The sequence below is a fragment of the Sceloporus occidentalis genome, unplaced genomic scaffold (assembly GCF_023333645.1).
Source record: "Sceloporus occidentalis isolate IW3139 unplaced genomic scaffold, rSceOcc1.0.p SCAF_2, whole genome shotgun sequence".
NCBI lineage: Eukaryota > Metazoa > Chordata > Lepidosauria > Squamata > Phrynosomatidae > Sceloporus > Sceloporus occidentalis.
This window is the reverse complement of record NW_028316982.1, coordinates 1,041,403-1,061,602: the sequence shown is the minus strand read 5'-3', so window position 1 is coordinate 1,061,602 and position 20,200 is coordinate 1,041,403. Positions and strand designations below refer to the sequence as shown.

Below are 20,200 nucleotides of genomic sequence, written 5' to 3'. Positions count from 1 at the left end.
CCTTCAGGCTTTGTGTATAAGGTGTATACAAAGCATAAATGGAATTTCATGTTTCAGCCTGAGTTCCATCTCCAAGGTATCTCTTTATGTATACGCAAATATTCCAAAATCCCAAACACTTCTGGCCCCAAGCATTTCAGACAAGGGAGACTCAACCTTCATTGTACATTACTGGTTCAGTTATGCCCTGCCTTTTCCCAAAGCTGAGACCCAGGGAGGCTTGCAAGATGAAAAGGAATTACAAGTGAAAAGACATGTACATAGAAACGTACAAAAGAGTTCTGTTTGGAGTGCCTTAAATTATCAAATTACAGCCATTGAAAACATATCCATTGTAACAAAACCCATTATCTCTACCTTATTGCAAAATGCAAGTCTGGATCAGCTGAGAAGGAGCCCAACTGCAGCATGGGTACCATTCTGTGTGGCCGATATATGCTGAAATCCATACAAGGAAAGTAGTGGCAATATCCGTGAAGGAATGAAATAACAGACCATTCTGTGAAATCTGTTCACTCAAAGAACAGCTTGACATGTGATATTTGAATAAAGATCTCTTTGGCTTTTCTTCTTGAACGAAGATTCAGGAAGGACTCATCCCATGCTTTCTACAAGTGCGTTGATGACTAAAACAGCTGATCCGAGATGAACAAGTCCGGTTGCAGAATAAAGATATTGTATTGTATTCCCACCTGTGTATAGGAATGCCTATGTTCTGGGTTCCAGTTGGCCAGCACTGTCTTCTAGGATATTCTGAGCTATTAGGGCATGAACAGCTCAGTTCTCACTCCACTCTCCCAGTCTTCCTTATCTCCTTTCTTCTTCAAGTTAAAGTCTTCTACGGTCCACTGAGCATGAGTCCTCCAAAAATCTGTTAAGGAGGGAAGATAAACTGGTGCACGTTGTCATATGATTGCTCACACTAGCAACAGCAAGAGCACTTCAATTTCTATACTGCTAAGCACTCTCTAAGTGGTTTGCTAAGTGCTAGCCAATTGCCCGCAAAAAGCTGGGTACTCATTAGTAGCCCCTTCTGTCTGTAAACACCTTTGAGTTGCTTCGAAAAACAGTTCTACACAGATGGCCATAGAGTTGTACATATTTCCTTGTTTGTTTATTTTTACAAAAACCTTTGGTTGCATGCTATTACATAGGAGTTTATCTCATGGGAGGCTAAGTACCCAAATCCCGTGCAGAAACTGGATTTAAATTCCGGGAATGTCCTGCAAAAGTGGGGTCGTTTTCAGACACATCGGGGGGAAATCCCCAAAGTAAAAAGCCACTGATTTTGTCCTTTTTCTGTGGAGGTTAATGTCAGATTAATGCTCAATGCCCCCGATGTGTCTGAAAACAATCCCACTTTTGTGGGGTTTGTCCACTTTCTGTGCGGGTTAATTTCAGATTAATGCTCACTGTGTCTGAAAAGAATCCCGCTTTCATGGATTTCAATCCCATTTCTGCACGGGATTTGGCTGATTCCCTCCCGTATGATAAACGCCTTAGTTTCAGCCAGAGTAGATCCAGTCAATCTCTTGTTGAATTGTGAGTCTATATAATATAGGTAAATTTTATTGAGTGAATGGGTCTGCTCTAACTACAGAACTTAGACCATTGTTTGTACAGGAAGGTTTCTGCCTCCAAAATGCAATTTTCTGCCCCAAAAAGATTTTGCAAATGAATTTTTCACTTCAAAAAAAAAACCCTCAAAATGCAAGAGATCTCAGAAATGTTGACCATCCTTTCTTGTCAAGAATAAGAAAATTTGCATTTAAAAAAAAGCTCACATGAAGAAAGAGTGCTGTGTATGTGTGAATGACTAAAAGCATGACCATAAATGCTGGACCCCTCTGTGTTTCCCTTCCAGCTGATCAGGTCTTTGAAGAAGGCCATTGAGCCGGCCGTGAGCGACATCACCATCGACTGGTACGTGCCGGACACCATGGAGGCCCTGCTGTCCCCAAATGAGATTGCGGCCCTCTACCCAGGAGACCGTCTCATCAGCTACTGCACCCTTTTCCACATTGCCAGCTTCCGGGACAAGAAGCCAACAGTTGAGTCCCCATTCCCTTCACAATGACGACTCTCCTTACTCTGGGAACTATGGACCACTTTTACATAATGGCCAGTGTCTGTAACCAGCTTTCGAAAAGCATTGGTAGGCCAGTAATGTATTGGGGCATAGGAGATTATTAGACAGGGGGAAACTGGGGGAGAAAAAGGCATACTCCTGGCAAAGTCGTGCAGTCATGCTGAAGATTTTCAGATGATGATGTGCTTATCCAGCACTTAATCAGTGAGCAACAAACCATTCACAGGACTTCCCCATGAATGATTTGTTACTGGAGCATTCCTGCATCTTCATGAATTAAGTCCTGGATAAGCGGGATGTGTCTGAAAATCTTCAGTGCGACTGTGCATCTTTGCTGGGGGTATGTCTTTTACTCCTGGCTCCCTCTCCACCCCGATAATCTCCTTAGTCACTTCCTCCTGGCATTTCCTTTTTCCTTTTGAGATAGAAGCTTCCCCCATGCTTGCAGTAATGTCTTCTTGTTGTTGTTTGGTGGTCCTGTACCCCCAGGGCAGAGAACAGATGGGCCGGAGTCTCTCGAGGGGCTCCGCTGGTTTGGTGTTCCCGTCCCAGGAAGAGGCAATGGGCCTGGAAGGAGCCCCTCTGCACCCCTCTGGGGAGAGCCAGGACATCTGTAAAGCCCTCCACGAAATTTCCCATGAGATCTCTTTGGAGTTTTCTGCTGGGGGCACTGAAGAGTCTGGGAAGAGTGAGTATATATCCATGGCGTGGGTGGCAATGGCATTCATGTTGGACACCCCTGGCCATCATTTTGCTCCCTAGATGGATGGGATTATAGCTCCCAATAGCCACAGCCAGAATAGAGTTTGGTTGTACAAGCTGAGAATGATGGGAAGGAGGGTGCTGGGCTGGGAAGGCTGATTTTCGAGAAGAAAATATCTTATTTTCATCGATTTGGAAATGACTGCAAGGACCATATAGTTAACCCCCTGTTATACAGGAATCCCCAGCTAATGCGATCCCAAGCAATGGCTGTTCAACCTGTATTAAAACTTCCCAAGAAGGAGAGTCTAGTACCTTCTGAGACAGACTATTCCACTATCAAACAGCTGTGAACATCGGGATGTTCTTCCTTTTTGGGGTCATTCAAATCTACTGTTCTAATCTTCGGAGCAGTAGAAAACAAGCTTGCTCCATCTTCTACAAGACATCCTTTTAGATATATTTGAAGACGCCTACCATATTGCCTCTCAGTCTTCTCTTTTACAAATTAAACATATACAGAATCTTAACCATTCCTTTAAGGCTTCATTCCACCTTGGCCATCTTTGTATCTCTTCTCTTGGACTGCTCAAGCATAGGTAAGAAGTGTGCAAACTAACACAAGAATATGAGATTATTGGGGAACAGATTAACACACAGTTTACATGTGGAAAGATCCAGATTCACTTCTTTGGTACTTCCACTTGGCAGTCTGAGATGCACGCCCTCCAAGTGTCCCAATTTGGCAGGAACAGTCCTGATTCATCCTCTGTTGTCCTATTCTTTCTGGTTGCTTTTAAAATGTCCTAGCTTCTTTATCCTCCTTCCACTTTCCCCTCAGTTTATTTTAATTTCAAACTGGGTTCAAAGTGCAAAAGTAGTTTTCACTCATTAAACTCAGCAGAGTGGAGAGGCGGGGGCTGACTCTTCTCCTTCTCTGGAGGCTCAGGCAAAGGCAAACTGCTGCACTCTCTCCTAGTGTAGTCTTCCTCATTAATAACATTTGTCATCTTAACCACACTCTAACATTGCTTGGCCTCTTGTGTCCCATTTTTCATCTGTGAAATGTTGGTGTCTAGATCAAGGGAAGTAATAGAGCCACTCTATTCTGCTTTGGTCAGGCCTCACCTGGAATACTGTGTCCAGTTCTGGGCACCACAATTCAAAAAGGACGTTGATAAGGTGGAAGATGTCCAAAGGAGGGTGACTAAAATGGTGAAGGGATTGGAAACCATAAAGCCCTATGAAGACTTAAGGAGCTGGGGATGTTTAGCCTGGAGAAGAGAAGGTTAAGAGGTGATATGATGGCCCTGTTTAAATATTTGAAGGGATGTCCTAGTGAAGATGGAGCAAGCTTGTTTTCTGCTGCTCCATAGGACAAGGAACAGGACAAGGAACAATAAATGCAAGCTCCAGGAAAAGAGATTCCACCTCAATATTAGGAAGACCTTCCTGACAGTAAGAGGTTCTTCAGCAGTGGAAAATGCTGCCTTGCAAAGTGGTGGAGTCTCCTTGTTTGGCAGTCTTTAAACAAAGGCTAGATGGCCATCTGTCAGTGGGGGTCCTTTGATTGTGAGTTCCTGCATGGAAGAATGGGGTTGGACTGTTGGCCCTTGGGATCTCTTCCAACTCTAAGATTCTGTGATTCTCTGGTGGGTTTGGGGATGCTGGGTATCATATTTAATTCTTCACAACAACCCTTCTCCCTGGTAGGTGGGGATCCTGTGCCTGGAGGGGACATCTGGAAACGGATCTACCATCCCTCCTACATCCAGGAGCAGTATGTGCTCACCCACTGCTCTGTCAGCACCGACCAGAGCCAGGGCCTCTTCTCCCATAGCTCCACCAGCAGCGAATCCACCGGCTCCAGAGACGTCCCTCCGGAGGGAGGCTCCTTTGCCCAGCCTCTGGAAAGCAGCTCTCAGCAGGGCCAGAAAAGTGTCTCCCTCTGCAGCTCCTCCACCAAATCTGCTCCGCTGCCCCAGGGTCAGCCTGGTGCTGGGGCTAAGGTGAGGCGCGCAAACATCGCTCCCAAGTCTAGCACCTCTGCACCTCTGAAGAAGATGAGTCTCTCTGTGGTTTAGAGCTATAGATATTTTCCTCTGGAAAGGCATCTGTAGGAATTGTAAAGAGAGATCCCTCACTTTGTTATTATCAAGTGGCAACATCTGGAAGTTTAATTTACCCAAACCATAAGCCCCAAGGCCTAAAATGCTTCAGACAATTTTTTCCCCCTTGGGCAATGAATTACTCAGTTGAATTAATGGGATTTTATGGAGAGGGAAATTATAGACAGGGCTGTAGCTACAGAGAGGCCAAAATGAAGGTGTTGTCCTTCCATAGAAGAATTCTGCCACTGCATTGAAATTATCCTTCAGTCCCCAAATTTCTAGAATTGCACAGAGTGAGACATTAAAAATTATGTACAGTCGGCCCTTCTTATACACGGATTTTTTATACACGGATTCAAGCATACACGGTTTGAAAATGTTCCAAAATAGTATAAATTTAACTTGATTTTCCATTTTTTATAAGGGACACCATTTTGCTAGGTCATTATATTTAATGGGACTTGAGCATACACGGATTTTGTTATACACGGGGGATCTTGGAACCAAACCCCAGCGTATAACAAGGGTCCACTGTAGTTGGATTTGCTTAGTCATATTGTCTGCCTTAAGGTCTCTTTCCACTCTATGATTCTGTGGTTCTCTTTCTAAATGCTTAACTGGACATTTATGTTACTGCAATAATAGAAATTTGGGAAAGGCTAAAGCGTAGTATTGGCAGCACATGTGGCTCCAGAGGCTGTTTTTGCAGCCCTTGAGCCTTCCAGGCTGCCCCCCTTTCCCCTGCCCAAGTGAACTGCCTCTTCTGAAAGTGTCCAGAAGTGACAAGTCATCTTTAATTACATGACAGGTTTAACCCCTGCAATGTCTGACATATCTCTTCCAGACCCATTTTCCTAAACCAGAAGTGGTACTTTTGGCTACTTCCAAGTGTTTTGTTTTGTTTTGGGCGTTTTTGGCAGTCTGTGCTGCCTTGAGAGTGTCCCTGGGCAGAAAATTGGCCCTTAGACCAGCCCCAGCCACAAATTATAATTATCATGACATTTAAATGTCCTTCTAAATCCATATGGAATATATCCATGCCATGACCAAGGGACCAAAGAGATGTAAATTGGGGGCTGGCAATTCCAGTGGCAGAATCCCCTCTAAGCCCAATAGGGGCCACACCAGCCACTGCCATGTTTCCAAAACTGGTGGCATGGCACTCAGGGTGAGATGGGGGATGAGCAGCTGGCATTTGCCTTTAAACAAGGTGTGAAATAGAGGACACATGCTGTTCACAAGCAGGGAGGTTGGTGTCACTTGGTGCAGGGTGGAGGGCAAACTGCCTAATCTTCTTTTCTGGCTAGTTGGCCACCCAGACCACTGCTGCGGGGGCCAGCACTGCGGCCACTGAAGCACCCATTTAGGGTCCAGCATGGCTGCTCTCTGAAGGCAGCCCCTCTGGAAAGGTCTTGAGTCTGCACAGCCACTTGCACCAGATCCTGAAGGCAGATCCTGATACTGAATGGGGTGGTGCTGCCGGCTCCAGAGAGTCCATTAAGGCTCTGATGTGGCTGTTGGGTGAATGGGAAAGGGAGGCGATGCCCTTTCTCACTTGCCCAGTAGCCGTGCCAGTTCCTCCAGGTGTACCACCCCACCAGGTGTATCTTCAGGTGTACCAACCCCCTCTGGCGTGTCACCCAGTGCAGTCTGCACTCCCTGCACCACCCAGTGAGGCCTTTCTTCATAAGCAGTTTACAACAGCTACATGAGGTGTAGTTGCTTTGTAAACAAGATGTGCACTAGTCTTGGTTTAAGGAAGATGTCAGAGCCCCCCCCCCCCAACTGCTCACTGCTGATGCACTGCTAAAATTGACCACTGCAGGGAGCAGCAGGTACATGGCAGGGCTGCAAAAGTAGGCAGGTAGTCTGTAAGTGGATTATGTCATGGCTCGGTTTCTTAATTAGCCCTGGGAATAGGTCATCATGCAGAGGCAACCTCAAGTGGTGTTCATTTAAAACCCTTGGCTAAGATCCTACTTTGTGCTTGCAGAGTGTAACTCTATACTCATGTAGTTAAGTGGTATTTGCATTACATCATCCATCTGCTGAATGCCAGCAGTGCGCTACCAATAGCAATATCCACAAATGTGCTTCCTTACTGTATCATTGTGCAATGGAGGATGAACAGTGGCTGTTTCCACAGTCCCAGGGAATCAAATGGTACCTTGAAGGCATTGGCATACAGTTAACGCACTATCTAAGAATGCATAGCTGTATGGGCAGTGGTTACAGTTCCACTTACACAACTGTGAACTAAATACAGACGTAATGCAATGGTTAAAAAGTACAGCTATATTCATACGAGAACTTAGGTGGGTGTAAAACACCAGCAGGTTTCTAGCCCATAACTGATGGACCATTTCTTAGGGCTTGCCTACACCAGTGGAAACCCCATACTTGCCCTGTAGCGGCTACAACTTTAGCAAATGATGTTCCTCCAGATTTCCAGGCAATGCAGGGCTTTTCTCTGAAAATGCAGAGAAAAAAGAACTGCCTTTTATCCTGCATTCACCTGGAAAATTGGGATTGACGGCAAGGATATAGCCAGGTAGCCAGAAATACCCTGCAGTCTAGGACTCGCGATTGTCATAAGACTGCCCTTTCCTTCCAGGTTGCTCCGATTTTGCCACAGCAAGAGTGGTGTTATCGAAGGTGCCGCAGACAGTTAAAACTGCACTGTGACTATGGGGTTAGCATGGGGTTTCACACCAGTGTAGACAAGGCCTTAGTTCTTCACACACTCAGTTTTTCCCCTGGATCTTGTGCAAAAGGAGAACATCCACGTCTCTCTCTGCAGAATACCTGTATGTTCCTAACGGTAATGTATTGGTTGTGTATCTGATTAAAGACACTGGAAGCATGGAAAGAGGCTGCACATTTCATTGCATTACCATGAGAGAGATGATGAAGCCCTCCTTTCTCTTACATCTATGTTTTTGGGGAAGTGTGGAAAGGCATTCCTAAAAGTACCGAGTCCACTGATGCCTCACAGTAATATTTCATTTGCTGTTTTGGTAGTGTTCCTAGGAAAAAGAAATAAAAATTAAGGAAAAGAGCAAAGATCAGAACAGGCAGAAAGGGGAATCCACCCACTTAATAAAAACGAATGGTAGCAATCCGGACAGTGAGGCTGTGGGCTGCTTTCTTGTATAAACTTTGATCCACATCTTAAGAAAGGAGCCTTCGGATCCTGTCAGCATTTCTAGAATTTAGCCAAATGTTAACATCATGTCATTTTTAAACCAGACGAAGGCTTGTGGAAGAACATAGAAGCCAAATAATATCCGCAGATGCCCATGTTGGCCATGTAGCAAAGTACAATATCATCCAAAATCCACAAAACAGTGCTACCTTTATTGGACCAACCAAAATGCACATTATATATGTTGCAAAGCTTTTGAAGCACCACTGGCTTCTTTATCAGGCAAAGGTGTTAAGAATCATACAGGAGAAAGAAAGAAACATGTTGATATTGGCATCATAGGCCTGAATTTTGGTATGGAATGAAGTGGGACTGTCGTCCTTCTGGCCATATGAGTCCTGGGAGATTCTTAAAGTCTTCGAAATAAACTTTAAATTCCCTTAGCAATACAAAAACCTACTGCCTTTGAGATCCACTTTGTCTCAAATCTTTTATGAGGCTATAAGTCCCTTTGTTGGGAGGAAAACACTGAATTTCTCAGGAAGCTTCCATGCTTTTGCATCAGGAAACCCTTTCAGTGTTGTTAAGGTAAAACATGCCAATGCCATCCCAGTTTAAAAGAAGAAAAATATTTTGCTTCATTGGGAAATAGAATGTGAATCAAGACCAAAACACAGACAGCCTTCATGTGTAGAGAATGGAAAGCAAGCCATTCTAGTGGGGCTCTGATCAAAGGACCCCAATAATTCCATGGAGCCCAGTGTAGTCATGCTTGTTTGCCAAATGACTGCTTTTAGATACAAGACTTGAAGTGGATCCTGCTTCAACAAGGAGCTGAATAAGCTGAAAGTTTCCATCCAAATAACTATCTCTTAAGTCTCCTTGGTACCGTTTTATGCTTCACTGGGGTGTGTGTGTGTGTGTTGTGGCACACAGACACAGAATGAACTTCAGGCAGTTCTTCAGGTGTGGAGTATGCTCAGCACTGGGTATCTGTTCAAGGGAAGTGGTTTTTCTTGCTTAGAATCATAGAATGATAAAGTTGGAAGAGACCAGAAGGGCCACCCAGTCCAACCCCATTCTGCCATGCAAGAACTCACAATCAAAGCATCCCTGACAGATGGCTATCCAGCCTCTGTTTGAAAACCTCCAAAGAAGGAGACTCCACCAGACTCTAAGGCCCTTATCACACGACCAAAATTTGAAGTGATCCCAGGGTCAATGTGAAGGCAATGCAGGGGCAATCGTGCGATTTCAATCTGGAGCCATCTTAAACACAATCGGGGGTCATTCCAGGGTCATTCCAGGGTTAGGTTAAATCCTATTTTCCCCGAATTTGCCCAATCCTGGAATGACCCCCGATTGTGTTTAGGATGGCTCCTGATTGCGTTTGGCATTGTGTGATAAACAAACTTGAAACCCCATGATTGCCCCTGCATTGCCTTCACATTGACCTTGGGATAACTTCAAATTTTGCTCATGTGATAAGGGCCCAAGGAGCAGAGTCTTCCACTGTCAAACAGCTCTTACTGTCAGGCAGTTCCTCCTAATGCTGAGCTGGAATCTCTTTTCCTGGAGCTTGCATCCATTGCTCTGGGTCCTGTTCTCTGGAGCAGCAGAAAACAAGCTTGCTCCCTCCTCAACATGACACCCCTTCAAGTATTTAAACAGGGTTATCATATCACTCCTTAACCTTCTCTTCTCCAGGCTAAACATACCCACTCCTTAAGTCTCTCGAGGGCTTCATGGTTTCCAGGCCCTATGATTGCTATGATTTGGGGAACTGTAGGAGTTTCCCGGCCTTTGACCCTCTTCCCTTTGCCTTCGCTTAAGGTCACTGTGGCTGCAAGCTCTGAGGAGCTGGTGAGGAAGAAGAAGGTCCTGGCCCGAGCTGCCCTCTCCGGACGCAGTTTCTCTTCCCCGCACGGTGAGCTGGACACCCATCGGCTTTGCCGGGCCTTGGAGAAAGTGTCCCACAAGCGGAACCGGTCCGTGGAGGGAAAGCTGGACGCAATGGAGCCTGAGCTGCAAAAGATGCACAAGGGGGCTGCTGATTCCAGTGAGTGATGGGGAAGAGCGCATGGACTCAGAGAAACATGGACTTGGAAGGGGCCTATGGGGCTATTCAGGGATTGCAAGATCTCTGGCTTACTATGGCTGCATCCCAGTTTGGCACCGCTTTTCAGCATCCTGGCTCAAGGCTATGGAATTCTGGGAGTTGGAGTATGTTGTGGGGTCCAGAGCAGAGCTCCGCTCTGGACCCCACAACATACTCCAGCTCCCAGAATTCCATAGCCTTGAGCCAGGATGCTGAAAAGCGGTGCCAAACTGGGTAATTTCTCCAGTGTGGATGCAGCCTATGTTGCATGCCTGCATTTCTGGTTGTATTTAACTCAGTGCTTACTCTCTGCTGCCTGAACTGGGGACTGGCTCGTTCTTGAGTGAGCAAGACCTATTACCTTTACAAAATACCAATTCCAAAAATTATACTTTAGCTGTCTTCCGGGCAAAAATCCATTTTGATCGGTGTTTATAATATTATTTAAGATCTTTTTCAACCTATTAGCAATTATTCTGGTGAAGATTTTATAATCGGTATTTAATAAGGCTATGGGCCTGTAGTTTGATAATATCGTATTGTCCTTGCCTTCTTTAGGGATGACTGACACATTGGCTATTTCCCATGATTTGGGAATTCCTTCATTCGCAATATTGTTAAAAACATGACTTAAGGCTTCTCTTATTTCTTCTAAAAATGTTTTATAAGAAAGCGGTGTGAAGCCATCTGGTCCTGGGGATTTACCTTCTTTTAATGATTTTATTATTCCCTTTTTTATCACCTGCAAAGTGTACCTAGAAGCATTTTCAAACAAACTTCCAACATCTTTCATCACAGAATCCTAGGAGTTTATCGCATGGGGGAAACTGGGGCTTTAAACAGTGATTAACCCGAGAAAATCACGCAACTGACATTAAAAGGTGATTGAAATGAGATTAACACAAGAGCAGTTATCTTGGGAATATAACCAGGGAATAACCGGCAAAAAGTCGTTTGCGGGAAAATCCCATGACTGATTTGCTGCTGTTTCTTGCCTGGTTATTCATTGGTTAATGCCACTTTAATCATGTTTCACCTCAATGACTCCATGCGCTGCTTTTCATATTTGTTTAATCTCATCCTCTTGGTTCTTATTCAGCCCTGTTTTTGTTAAATTAAGTGTGATGCTATTTTCTTTCTGAGCCGTATATTTTCCCCTAATATCCCATTTGTTTCTTTATTACGTACACTCCAAAATTTCTCAATGAAAGGACAGTCCTGCTACATATGGACCTACGTTCCTTTAATACCACAACCATGTTGACAACGTGGTGAACAATTCCCATTTATAAGAGGTAGTTGGAAGGGTGTTCTGTACCACCATCCCATGGATGCAAATACTTACGCATGCCAGGTGCAACTGGGCATCATTGCTGGCTTGGGAACGCTTAGAGATGTGTGCCTGAGAGTCTCCAGCCAAGAGGCCTGTCCTGCTGCAAAACCTGACCTTGTTCTCCTGTGCTTTTAGGCAGCTTGCTGTCGCCTGCCCACTTGGACTGGGACACACTTTTGGAGCCTCCGTACCTTTTCAGCCCATCGCCAGCAGCCACTGAACCAGGGGAGTGCGAAGGCAGCTCCTGGGCACCCCTCCGGTGCCAGGTGGTCATCCATGCGCTCAGTGCAGGCAAGCCCGTCTCCTGGGAAGTGACCGTTGCGCTGGACTCCCTCCTCCTTGCCAAAGACAGCCAAGAGCCTTCCCAGCAGCAAGAGCAGAGCAAAGCCTGGGATAAGCTGCTCCACCGCTTGACGGCTGGCTCCGTCATCCGGGACAATGAGAACGTGGCCCAGAAAGAAGCCGAGCTTGAACATGGTAAGCCTACTCCCTTTCCCTGGATTGACCAGTGCCCCCAGCCATGACTCTAGTTGGCAACCAGTTGTGAGACAGCTTTCAGAAGTGGATGGTGAAAGAATGTTATGAAGCTGCTCTGAGTCCCAGTTCTGGGAAAAGAGTGGGATACAAACAAACAAACAAACAAACACATAAATAAATAAATAATATAGCCATGTTAGTCTGTAGAATCAGTATAGAGAGAGATCTTGTAGCACCTTTGAGACTCACTAAAGAAAGAAGTGGGCAACACAAGTTTTCATAGACTTAAGTCTCCTTCCTCAGATGCATTTGGTCCAATTTCTTTCTTTCAGTTAGTCTCAAAGATGCTACAAGATCTCTCTACTACATACTTGAAATTGTTGGTGTTAGGTGCCTTCAAGAGCTGCCCAAAGAGGTGGTGAGGTCTCATTCTTCAGAAAGATATCTTCAGACAGAAGCTGGACACTCCAGTGACCTGCTGGAGATGCTTTAGCTGGAGATTTTGCACGGAGCAGGAGCTTGGACTCAGTGGCCCATGAGGCCTCATCCAACTCCAGGATTCTGTGTTTCTATGACTTATGGCAACCCTGAGGTCCACCTATCTTGGGGTTCTCTTGGCAAGATTTGTTCAGAGCGGGTTTGCCTTTGCCTTCCCTTGAGGCTGAGAGAGTGTGATTTGTCCAAGGTAACTATTGGATGTCTGTGGCTGAGCCTGTTCCGGATCCTGTTCTCCAGAGTTGTAGTCAAACCACTACACCAGGCTGGCTCCTCACCTTGAAACTGATTCCTTTTTGTTTCAAAGCCTAGGTCAAATATATTTGTGAGCATGCACATTTGTGTTTACCTTTAAAGCCCTCCTGGGTCCAAGGTACCTGAGAAGCCACTTCCTCCATTGCAGACTTGCCTGCAGCCCCTTCATGATCGAAGGCCTGTTTGGGGCCTGCCTTTTTGCAGAGATACTGTTGGAGGCCACCTGACAGCGGTCCATAAGATGCACAGCAAAGCCCTGGTTGAGAAAATACTTTCCCAGGCAGATGAGCTTGGCTCCTGGATTGTTGTTCTTGCAGAACTGAAAAAAATATGTGCATAATACTTTACTAGGCTTTCAGTTATTAATAACACTCCTTGGCTGCATCCACACCGGAGAAAGAACCCAGTTTGGCACCGCTCTAAGTGTTCTGGCTCAAGGCTATGGAATTCTGGGAGTTGGAGTTTGTTGTGGGGCCTTCCTTCCTTAAGCTCTGCTCCGCTCTGGGCCCACAACAAACTCCAACTCCCAGAATTCCATAGCCTTGAGCCAGATAGAGTGAAAGTTGTGCCAAACTAGGTTATTACTCCAGTGTGGATGCAACTCTTGATTTTAGTCAGATCCCATGTTCCTGTTGTAATGCGTGCGTTTCATCTTCTTTTAGCATTATTGTTTTTACATTGCTGTATTTTATCCTTTTTTGGTTTTGTTATATGCTGCCTTGAATATTAACTGAGTGAAGAGAAAATGCAAAAACGTAGAACAGAAAATGAAATACATACATGCATTTTGGGGGGGATGGTTTTTGTGCAGGTTTCTCCCGGCGATTCCGCCTGAAGGCCCTGCAGTGCAGCAAGGCTTGCGCCACACCCTCCATCTACACCTGCGTTGTGCCTGTGGACGCTTCCACTCAGGAGACCTTGCCCTCGGCCCTTGAGGTCCGCAGCACAGGTAGGACTGCCTGGATCAGCAGTATCCCCTCCTCAGTGAAACCCCTCAATGTCCAGCATGCTGTTCCCACCAGTGTCCCAGAAGCCTCTGGAGGGAAGCCCAGGAGCGTGATGTGGGTGCCATGATGGCACTCTCCTTCTTGTGCTCCTCAGCAGCCTAGAGGGACATAACGCTTCTGCTGCTGGAGGGAATGTCAGCAGCCTCAGGGCCCTTTTACACTATACAGTTATAGCACTACAGTTCCACTTTAAATGTCATGGCAACAGCCTATGGAATCCTGGGACTTGTAGTTTAGGATGGGGCATTTAGAATCCCCAGCCAGAGATCTCTGGTGCCTCTCCAAAGATGCAGTCATGGCAGTTTAAGGTGGAATCACTGTGATATAACTGTGTAGTGTGACAGAGCCCTTATCCTCCATGAAGTTGTCTCTTCCACTTGGATGTTAGGTGACCACTGTTGCCCGCTTTGCCACGGAGCACCACGCTTTAACTAGGCACTCTGTGAAGCAGTCCTTCCTTTTCTCTGTCCTTAACCTCACTCCATTCAGCTCCAGTGGAAGACTCCTTTGAGTCATTCTCTCTTTTATGAGTGATGGAGAAAAATCTCTCTCTGGAGTTTATCACACTGGGGCAAATTTCGACATTAAAGAGAGATTAAAATGCATTTAAAGCATCCCAGAAATAAAGCGAAAATGGCGAGTAATTGCGTGAATGATCATCACATGCAATTGTGCAAATAAAGTCATAGCAGAAATACATTGTTGCTGAAATCCCAAAAGTAAAAAATATGTGCATGAATACTCCCTTATGGCCACTTTAATGGTGGGTTTTGTATGACGTCATGTGAAATCATTTCATGCAATTACATGATTTTTGGAGGATATTCACGGGATAAACTTCCGATCTCCTTCGTGTGATAAACTCCTCCATCTGCTTTCTTCATAACATGAGTCATCATATACTCTTCTTTTCCTGTTTCCCCTCACTTGCATTTTTATTCTAACCTCCTCTCACAGCTAGACTAGTTCCCGGATTAGATCCAGGATGAGTCTCTAGTAATCTGAATTTTAAATATATCTTGGAGCAGAGCAAGGTCAAGTTCCATGCGGTGGGATGGAAGTCCCTGTCCTCGCTCACGTTCCACGCCCAAACCTCCAGCGCCTCATTGCTGGTGACGGTGAGAGAGCACCCAGCTCTAGTCTTGTTGCCCAGTTCTGTTCCTTTTGCTGGATGTTCCTCCACACTCCTCCCATTGCCACTGAGGCTGAAGTCACCCAGTGGATTTCCATGGCCAAGCAGGGATTCAAGCCAAGGTCCTCCTAAGCCCCAGTCCAACGCTAAGACTGCTGCACCACGCTGGCTCTCTGCAAAAGGATATAGGAAGATGGAGTTTGCTCTGCAGCTGAATTTCCAGGTGTTTTATTTAACCCCTTTGGTGAAACGTCCTTTCTTCCAGAGGGCTTGTACGGCTACCAGCAAGGGTCCCGTTCGGTCAGCCAGCGTCACCGCAGTTACTCAGCCGGTCTGGGAAGGAGGCAAGACTCAGAGGACCTGGAGGACATCCCTGTTTCTGCAGGTAGCCTCCTCACTTAGTCAGTCCGATCTGCAAATGAAGTGGGCTTTGTAACCAAATGCACTGTTACGTTCTCATCTCTTGGCCAAGCGAGGAGACGCTCCAGGGTTTAATTTCCTTCAGACAGGAGAACACTCGAGATTTGTAGCATTGTCTTTGTAATATTTGTTTTACTTAGAAATGTGCAAACAAAGCCTAGTGGAAGTCAACAAGCGCTCCTGCTTCAGTTTCCAAGGAAATATTATCATTGTCAAGTCAAACCACTCTTGGCGATTGTTAGGTTTTGTCAACTTCAATGTATGGTGGCCCTATGAAGAGTAAGAGATTTCCACAAGACCTTGTTATTAACAGATCTTGCAAACTCAGGGCCAATCTGGTCTGTGCGCTTACTTTTACAATTTTGCTGTATAACAGAAGAAGGGGATGCTGCTTCTTTTCTCTGCCAGTCTCTCTTCTAAAGATTGCCCTTTCAGCTTTCTGGCTTCCAGGGAAGAAACAGAAGAAATGGCATTATTTCTCCCCTGAAGTTAGGAAAACTAGTTTGCTGGGAGAGGGCTTTTGACTGGAAAGGAATCAAACACTCACATCTTACCATCCTACGCTGATCAAATGCTGTAACCTCCCCTTAAGAGTTTTTACATTTTATTTTGGCCTAAAGACATACAGTATGTTCTGGGGCTAAAATTTCCTCTCTTTCCCAGCAACTGCAGCATGTAGTCATCCTGAATGCTGGGGAATTTCAGTATTATAAAAAGGGATACTCCGAAATGGTTTCAGATGTTTGTTTGAAGAGATACCCACCACACACTTCTCAATAGCTATCAGCCTCCTCCACTCCCTGCCATGCTTGGCTGCTCATGGCTCCCTCTTCTTAAAGAGGTGTGAGTTTTGCACACTCTGGTTTCGGCCAGCGATTTCTTCCTGCCTCCATCTTCCTCCACAAGAGTCTGGCTAACCTTGACATACTTTCCTTAGCAGGCTATCTGGCACCAGTACATAGTAAGTGGATGCACAGAGGTTGCAGCTAGCTAGTTCAACATGTGCACTTTTTGTATTTTAGAACGAGAAGAAATTCCTCCTTCTCCTATCAGCATCTCTTCTACTGCCCATGAAAACCAAAACTGTCCTCCTGATGGTAAGTCCGACATGTTGATGCTTGGAAGATGTTATGAGAGTATGAGGAACCTCCAGTCTGTGAGCTGGATGTGGCCCACAAGCCTCTTCTGCTCTTGTCTCGGACCAGTGGCTGGAGACTGGTGGTGTTTCCAGGAACCCAGTTCTGCTTTGCACAGTGTTTCTCAGCTCCTAACGCATGTCTCTCCATGGTCTTTCTAGGTGTTGATTCCAGTCCATCACCTGTCTCTGTGGGCTCTCAGAAGTCAATAGAGAACTTTTTGGGCTCCAGGTAACTCTTCAGAGGCTATCTTTAAGGCAGGGGAAGACAGGGAGGAGAGGTTTTTTGAGGGGGAAGGTCATTCTTTGACTAACGTGGGAAGACTCTGGTAATTAAAATCATTCTAAGACAGATAGCACTCTCAAAATTTATACACGTACTGCAAGATCCTAGATCAGCTACTTAGCTAAGTATGTTCAGTAGTAGGAACTCAGTGGGCTTTTGAGGCTCTTCAGGTCCAAATCAAAACCAAGTGGATTGATATGCCTGAAATCTGATGATTGCTGTTTTACATTGGCCTGTTAAGGGCTAGGAACCCTCTGAAGGAGGTCTGGGGAGAAGTCATCTTTCCCAGCACAGGCAGATCCAGACTTAATAACCTTTGACAGCTACATGGAACTTCCATGTACCAAAAGAGTATATCTTCAAGTATCAGTTACTATGGAAAGGCATAAGTTGGCATATGTCTACCTTCAGTTGGCCAACCTGATGACAAACTAGCCCTCCAGATATTGCTGGACTGCACCTCCCATGAACGTGGATTATTGGCTATGCTGGCAAGACTGATAGGTGTTACATTTGATGTGGCCCTCCAACTATATCTGAGAAGCCACAAATTACCTGCCTCTAACAATAGGCCTTTGGGGGTCACTGAAGTAAGGCCGTTTTTATGTCCTGGCAATTTTAATGGGGAAATCTTGGCCTACAGATTCAGCATCAGCCGGCGACGAGGGCAAGGCCTGGTACTGCGCCCACAGTGTCTGACTCCCGAAAGTGAGCTCTCGTCTTGCGACAGTGCCATCCATGACTACCTCCCACTGGTAAGGATCCCCTCTTCCCCACACCTGCAGTGCTAACACTATGCTGCTCAACCAGTGGACACGAGATGTAATTGTATCAGTTGCTGAACCCATGTGGTTCTTCTGATCAGTGTGCTTTGGGGACTGGAGCATGTGAAAGCACTTCCAAGGCTGTGATGGTAATATAAAAAGGGTAGGCAATCAGCACCTGCCATATGGGTTGGACTACAATTCCCACTATCCTTTGTCAGCATGGCTAGTGGTCTGGAATTTTGTGAATTGTCATCTAAAACACCTAGTGAGCAACCTGCCCTGCCACAACTGTGCTTTTGCCTTCTGTGGAGCCGGCATGGTGTAATGATTTGAATGTCGGAGTACAACTACTATAGGGTACAATTGCAAACTCAGCCATGAAAAACCAATGGGTGACCTTGGATGAGACACACACTCTCAGCCCCCAAACACCCTGTGATAGGTTCACCTTAGAGTCACCGTACATAGGAAACAACTTGAAGGAACACACCAACAACAGAGGCGTCTGTTCCTCAGTTTTAGTGTACTCAAGTGAATGGGAGCCATGGAAAATGCTCAGGAGCTTGTATCGGAGAGTCCCCACTGCCTGGGTTGTGAGGTAGGAACTTAACAGTAAATTTTAAAATGCCCATTTGACTTTTCTTCCATCCTCACAGATGCAGCTGCAGCAAGCCCCAGGCATGTTCCAGCTGACAGAGAGCTTTGCCGAGGTTGTTCAGATCCCCCTGGACCGCTTGCGCCGGGCCTCTCCCTACGCCTCCCACCGGGCCAGCCTCAGCCCTGCCTCCAGCACTTCTCCTTGGGCGCTGATAGCCAAGACCAGCCCAAAGCTGCCAACAAACCAATCATCCCCGGATGGCAGGGAAGAGGCCGTTGGGACAGGCAAGGAGGGGGCAATGCAACCATGCTCACCACACTCGCAAAGCACTTGCTCCGAGGTGCTGAGTGCCGCTGTGTGGGCACAGGCGGACAGCGGCCGTGGTTCGGAGACAGATGTCTGTGACCATTCCCCAGACGCCTCAGAAGCCAGCCTCAGCCTCCCGGAGATAGGCTTGGAGCCAGAAGAGGGCGACTTGGAGAGCATGAGCTGGGCCACAGCTGTGGCGCTGGCCTGGCTGGAGCATCGCTCCGCCGGGTTCTTCGTTGAGTGGGAGCTGCTAGCAGCCAAGGCCGATGCCTGGCTGCGGGTACAGCAACTGCCAGAAGGGGTAGACGTTGCTGCCCTTAAAGGGGCGGCCCGCCAACTCTTCTTGCTGCTCCGCCACTGGGATGAGAACATCAAGCTGAACATGCTGTGTTACAACCCAAACAACATGTGAAGGCAAGGAGCAGGCGGGGGGCTTTGGCTTCAAGGGTGCCAATAAAGAGGCCTTCCTTCAGAGCCAGTAGCATTGGTGTGGTCTTTTGGTCACCCCATATGTCCGCACAGGCTCTTATTTTTCCTTAAGCAACATCTGAAGACTGACTGTCAACTGCTAGACCTGGGCTGTTACAGAGAACCAGGACCATTCTGCAGCTCTGAAACTCTAACCAAATTTGTAAATTTAAAATGCAAAGATGTGTGTGTAGGGTGAGCCAGTTTCCAACTGCCTTCCATGGAAACTTAGAATTCCTTTTCAAAAAGACTGATGATGTTTACCAAATGACCAAAGCCACTTTGCCTACTGCTGGCAATCTGCTGTGTTTCAAGGGCACCATTTTTGTAAGCTAAATAGTGTCAATGGAAGTTACTGAATGGACTCCAAACAAGGTCTCTCCGAATCCTCTACAATGGGGAGGAGCAACACGAAAGAGTTCCTTAACAGACAACCCAATATAAAGCTGGCTGCATGTAGGAAGTTCAAACAGTCTGGATATAGGACATTTTTTACCATTTACTTAATATAAATATATGAAGCTGCCTTATATTGATTCAAACCAGTGCTCTGTCTCGCCCTAAAATGCCCACTCCATTTGACAACAGTTCTCAAAAGCTTTCCAAGTCCTGCCGTCCGAGAGGCCAGTAGTGAACCTGGGTTCTTTTGCATGCAAAGCATGTGTGGACCATTCTTACTCTTCAACACATTTCAGGTCAGCTCAGAGAACTTTGTGCTTTGAAAACAAAACAGTCAGCTCCATGATTCCCAAAATAACCACATTCCAGTAATAGAATATATAATTAGTAGATGAAGCCAACAGGACTGCATCCACTTACTCAGCATAAGAAATGTGGTTTTGTAGAGCTAGGTTTTTCAAAGACAGCATTGCAAACCTTTAGGGAGTAGGGAATGAACATACAAAAGACAGGAATGGTTTGCACTGAGAATAGGAAATACAACTACATCCTGCCATGAAATATTGCACTGTAGGAGTGCTCCTACTTGGAGTGCCAGCCACCCAGGCCTTCTTTCAGGATGCTCCATTCGTTTCCCTGCCACCTTCATTCCCAAAAGAAATTCAGAAATCTGTTCATGCTCGGTCCTCGCTGGGCTGTTTGGTGGCTGCCTCCATAGGAATAGTCCCTTTTTAAAAATGTATTTATGAAAACCTTCACTTCTCTAAACATGCCTATGCTTTCCTCTTGTGTCTCAAGGTCCTCTTTTGGCTAAATTCCCCCTCAGATGGTGCAGAGCCTCTTTCAGAAGAAATGATTTGCCACAAGGAAGGAAGGAAGGAAGGAAGGAAGGAAGGAAGGAAGGAAGGAAGGAAGCCCCGTCCTTAATTCCTGCTTCCATCTTATTCTACTGCACTGCACACACTGCTTTAAAT

At 46.0% G+C, this 20,200-nt stretch overlaps 1 protein-coding gene across 1 annotated transcript in view; it reads left to right on the top strand.

The window, feature by feature from the left end:
* VWA5B2 (von Willebrand factor A domain containing 5B2) overlaps positions 1 to 20,195 on the top strand; it is a 50,083-nt gene extending 29,888 nt beyond the window's left edge. The window contains exons 11-21 of the mRNA XM_089508548.1: positions 1,865 to 2,050; positions 2,579 to 2,777; positions 4,505 to 4,800; positions 9,881 to 10,106; positions 11,614 to 11,955; positions 13,517 to 13,654; positions 15,110 to 15,229; positions 16,287 to 16,361; positions 16,562 to 16,631; positions 17,329 to 17,440; positions 18,109 to 20,195. Coding sequence (XP_089364674.1) covers positions 1,865 to 2,050; positions 2,579 to 2,777; positions 4,505 to 4,800; positions 9,881 to 10,106; positions 11,614 to 11,955; positions 13,517 to 13,654; positions 15,110 to 15,229; positions 16,287 to 16,361; positions 16,562 to 16,631; positions 17,329 to 17,440; positions 18,109 to 18,771 — 2,427 coding nt within the window. The 3' untranslated portion in view covers positions 18,772 to 20,195. The remainder of the gene's footprint in view (positions 1 to 1,864; positions 2,051 to 2,578; positions 2,778 to 4,504; positions 4,801 to 9,880; positions 10,107 to 11,613; positions 11,956 to 13,516; positions 13,655 to 15,109; positions 15,230 to 16,286; positions 16,362 to 16,561; positions 16,632 to 17,328; positions 17,441 to 18,108) is intronic.
* Positions 20,196 to 20,200: the final 5 nt, after the last annotated feature.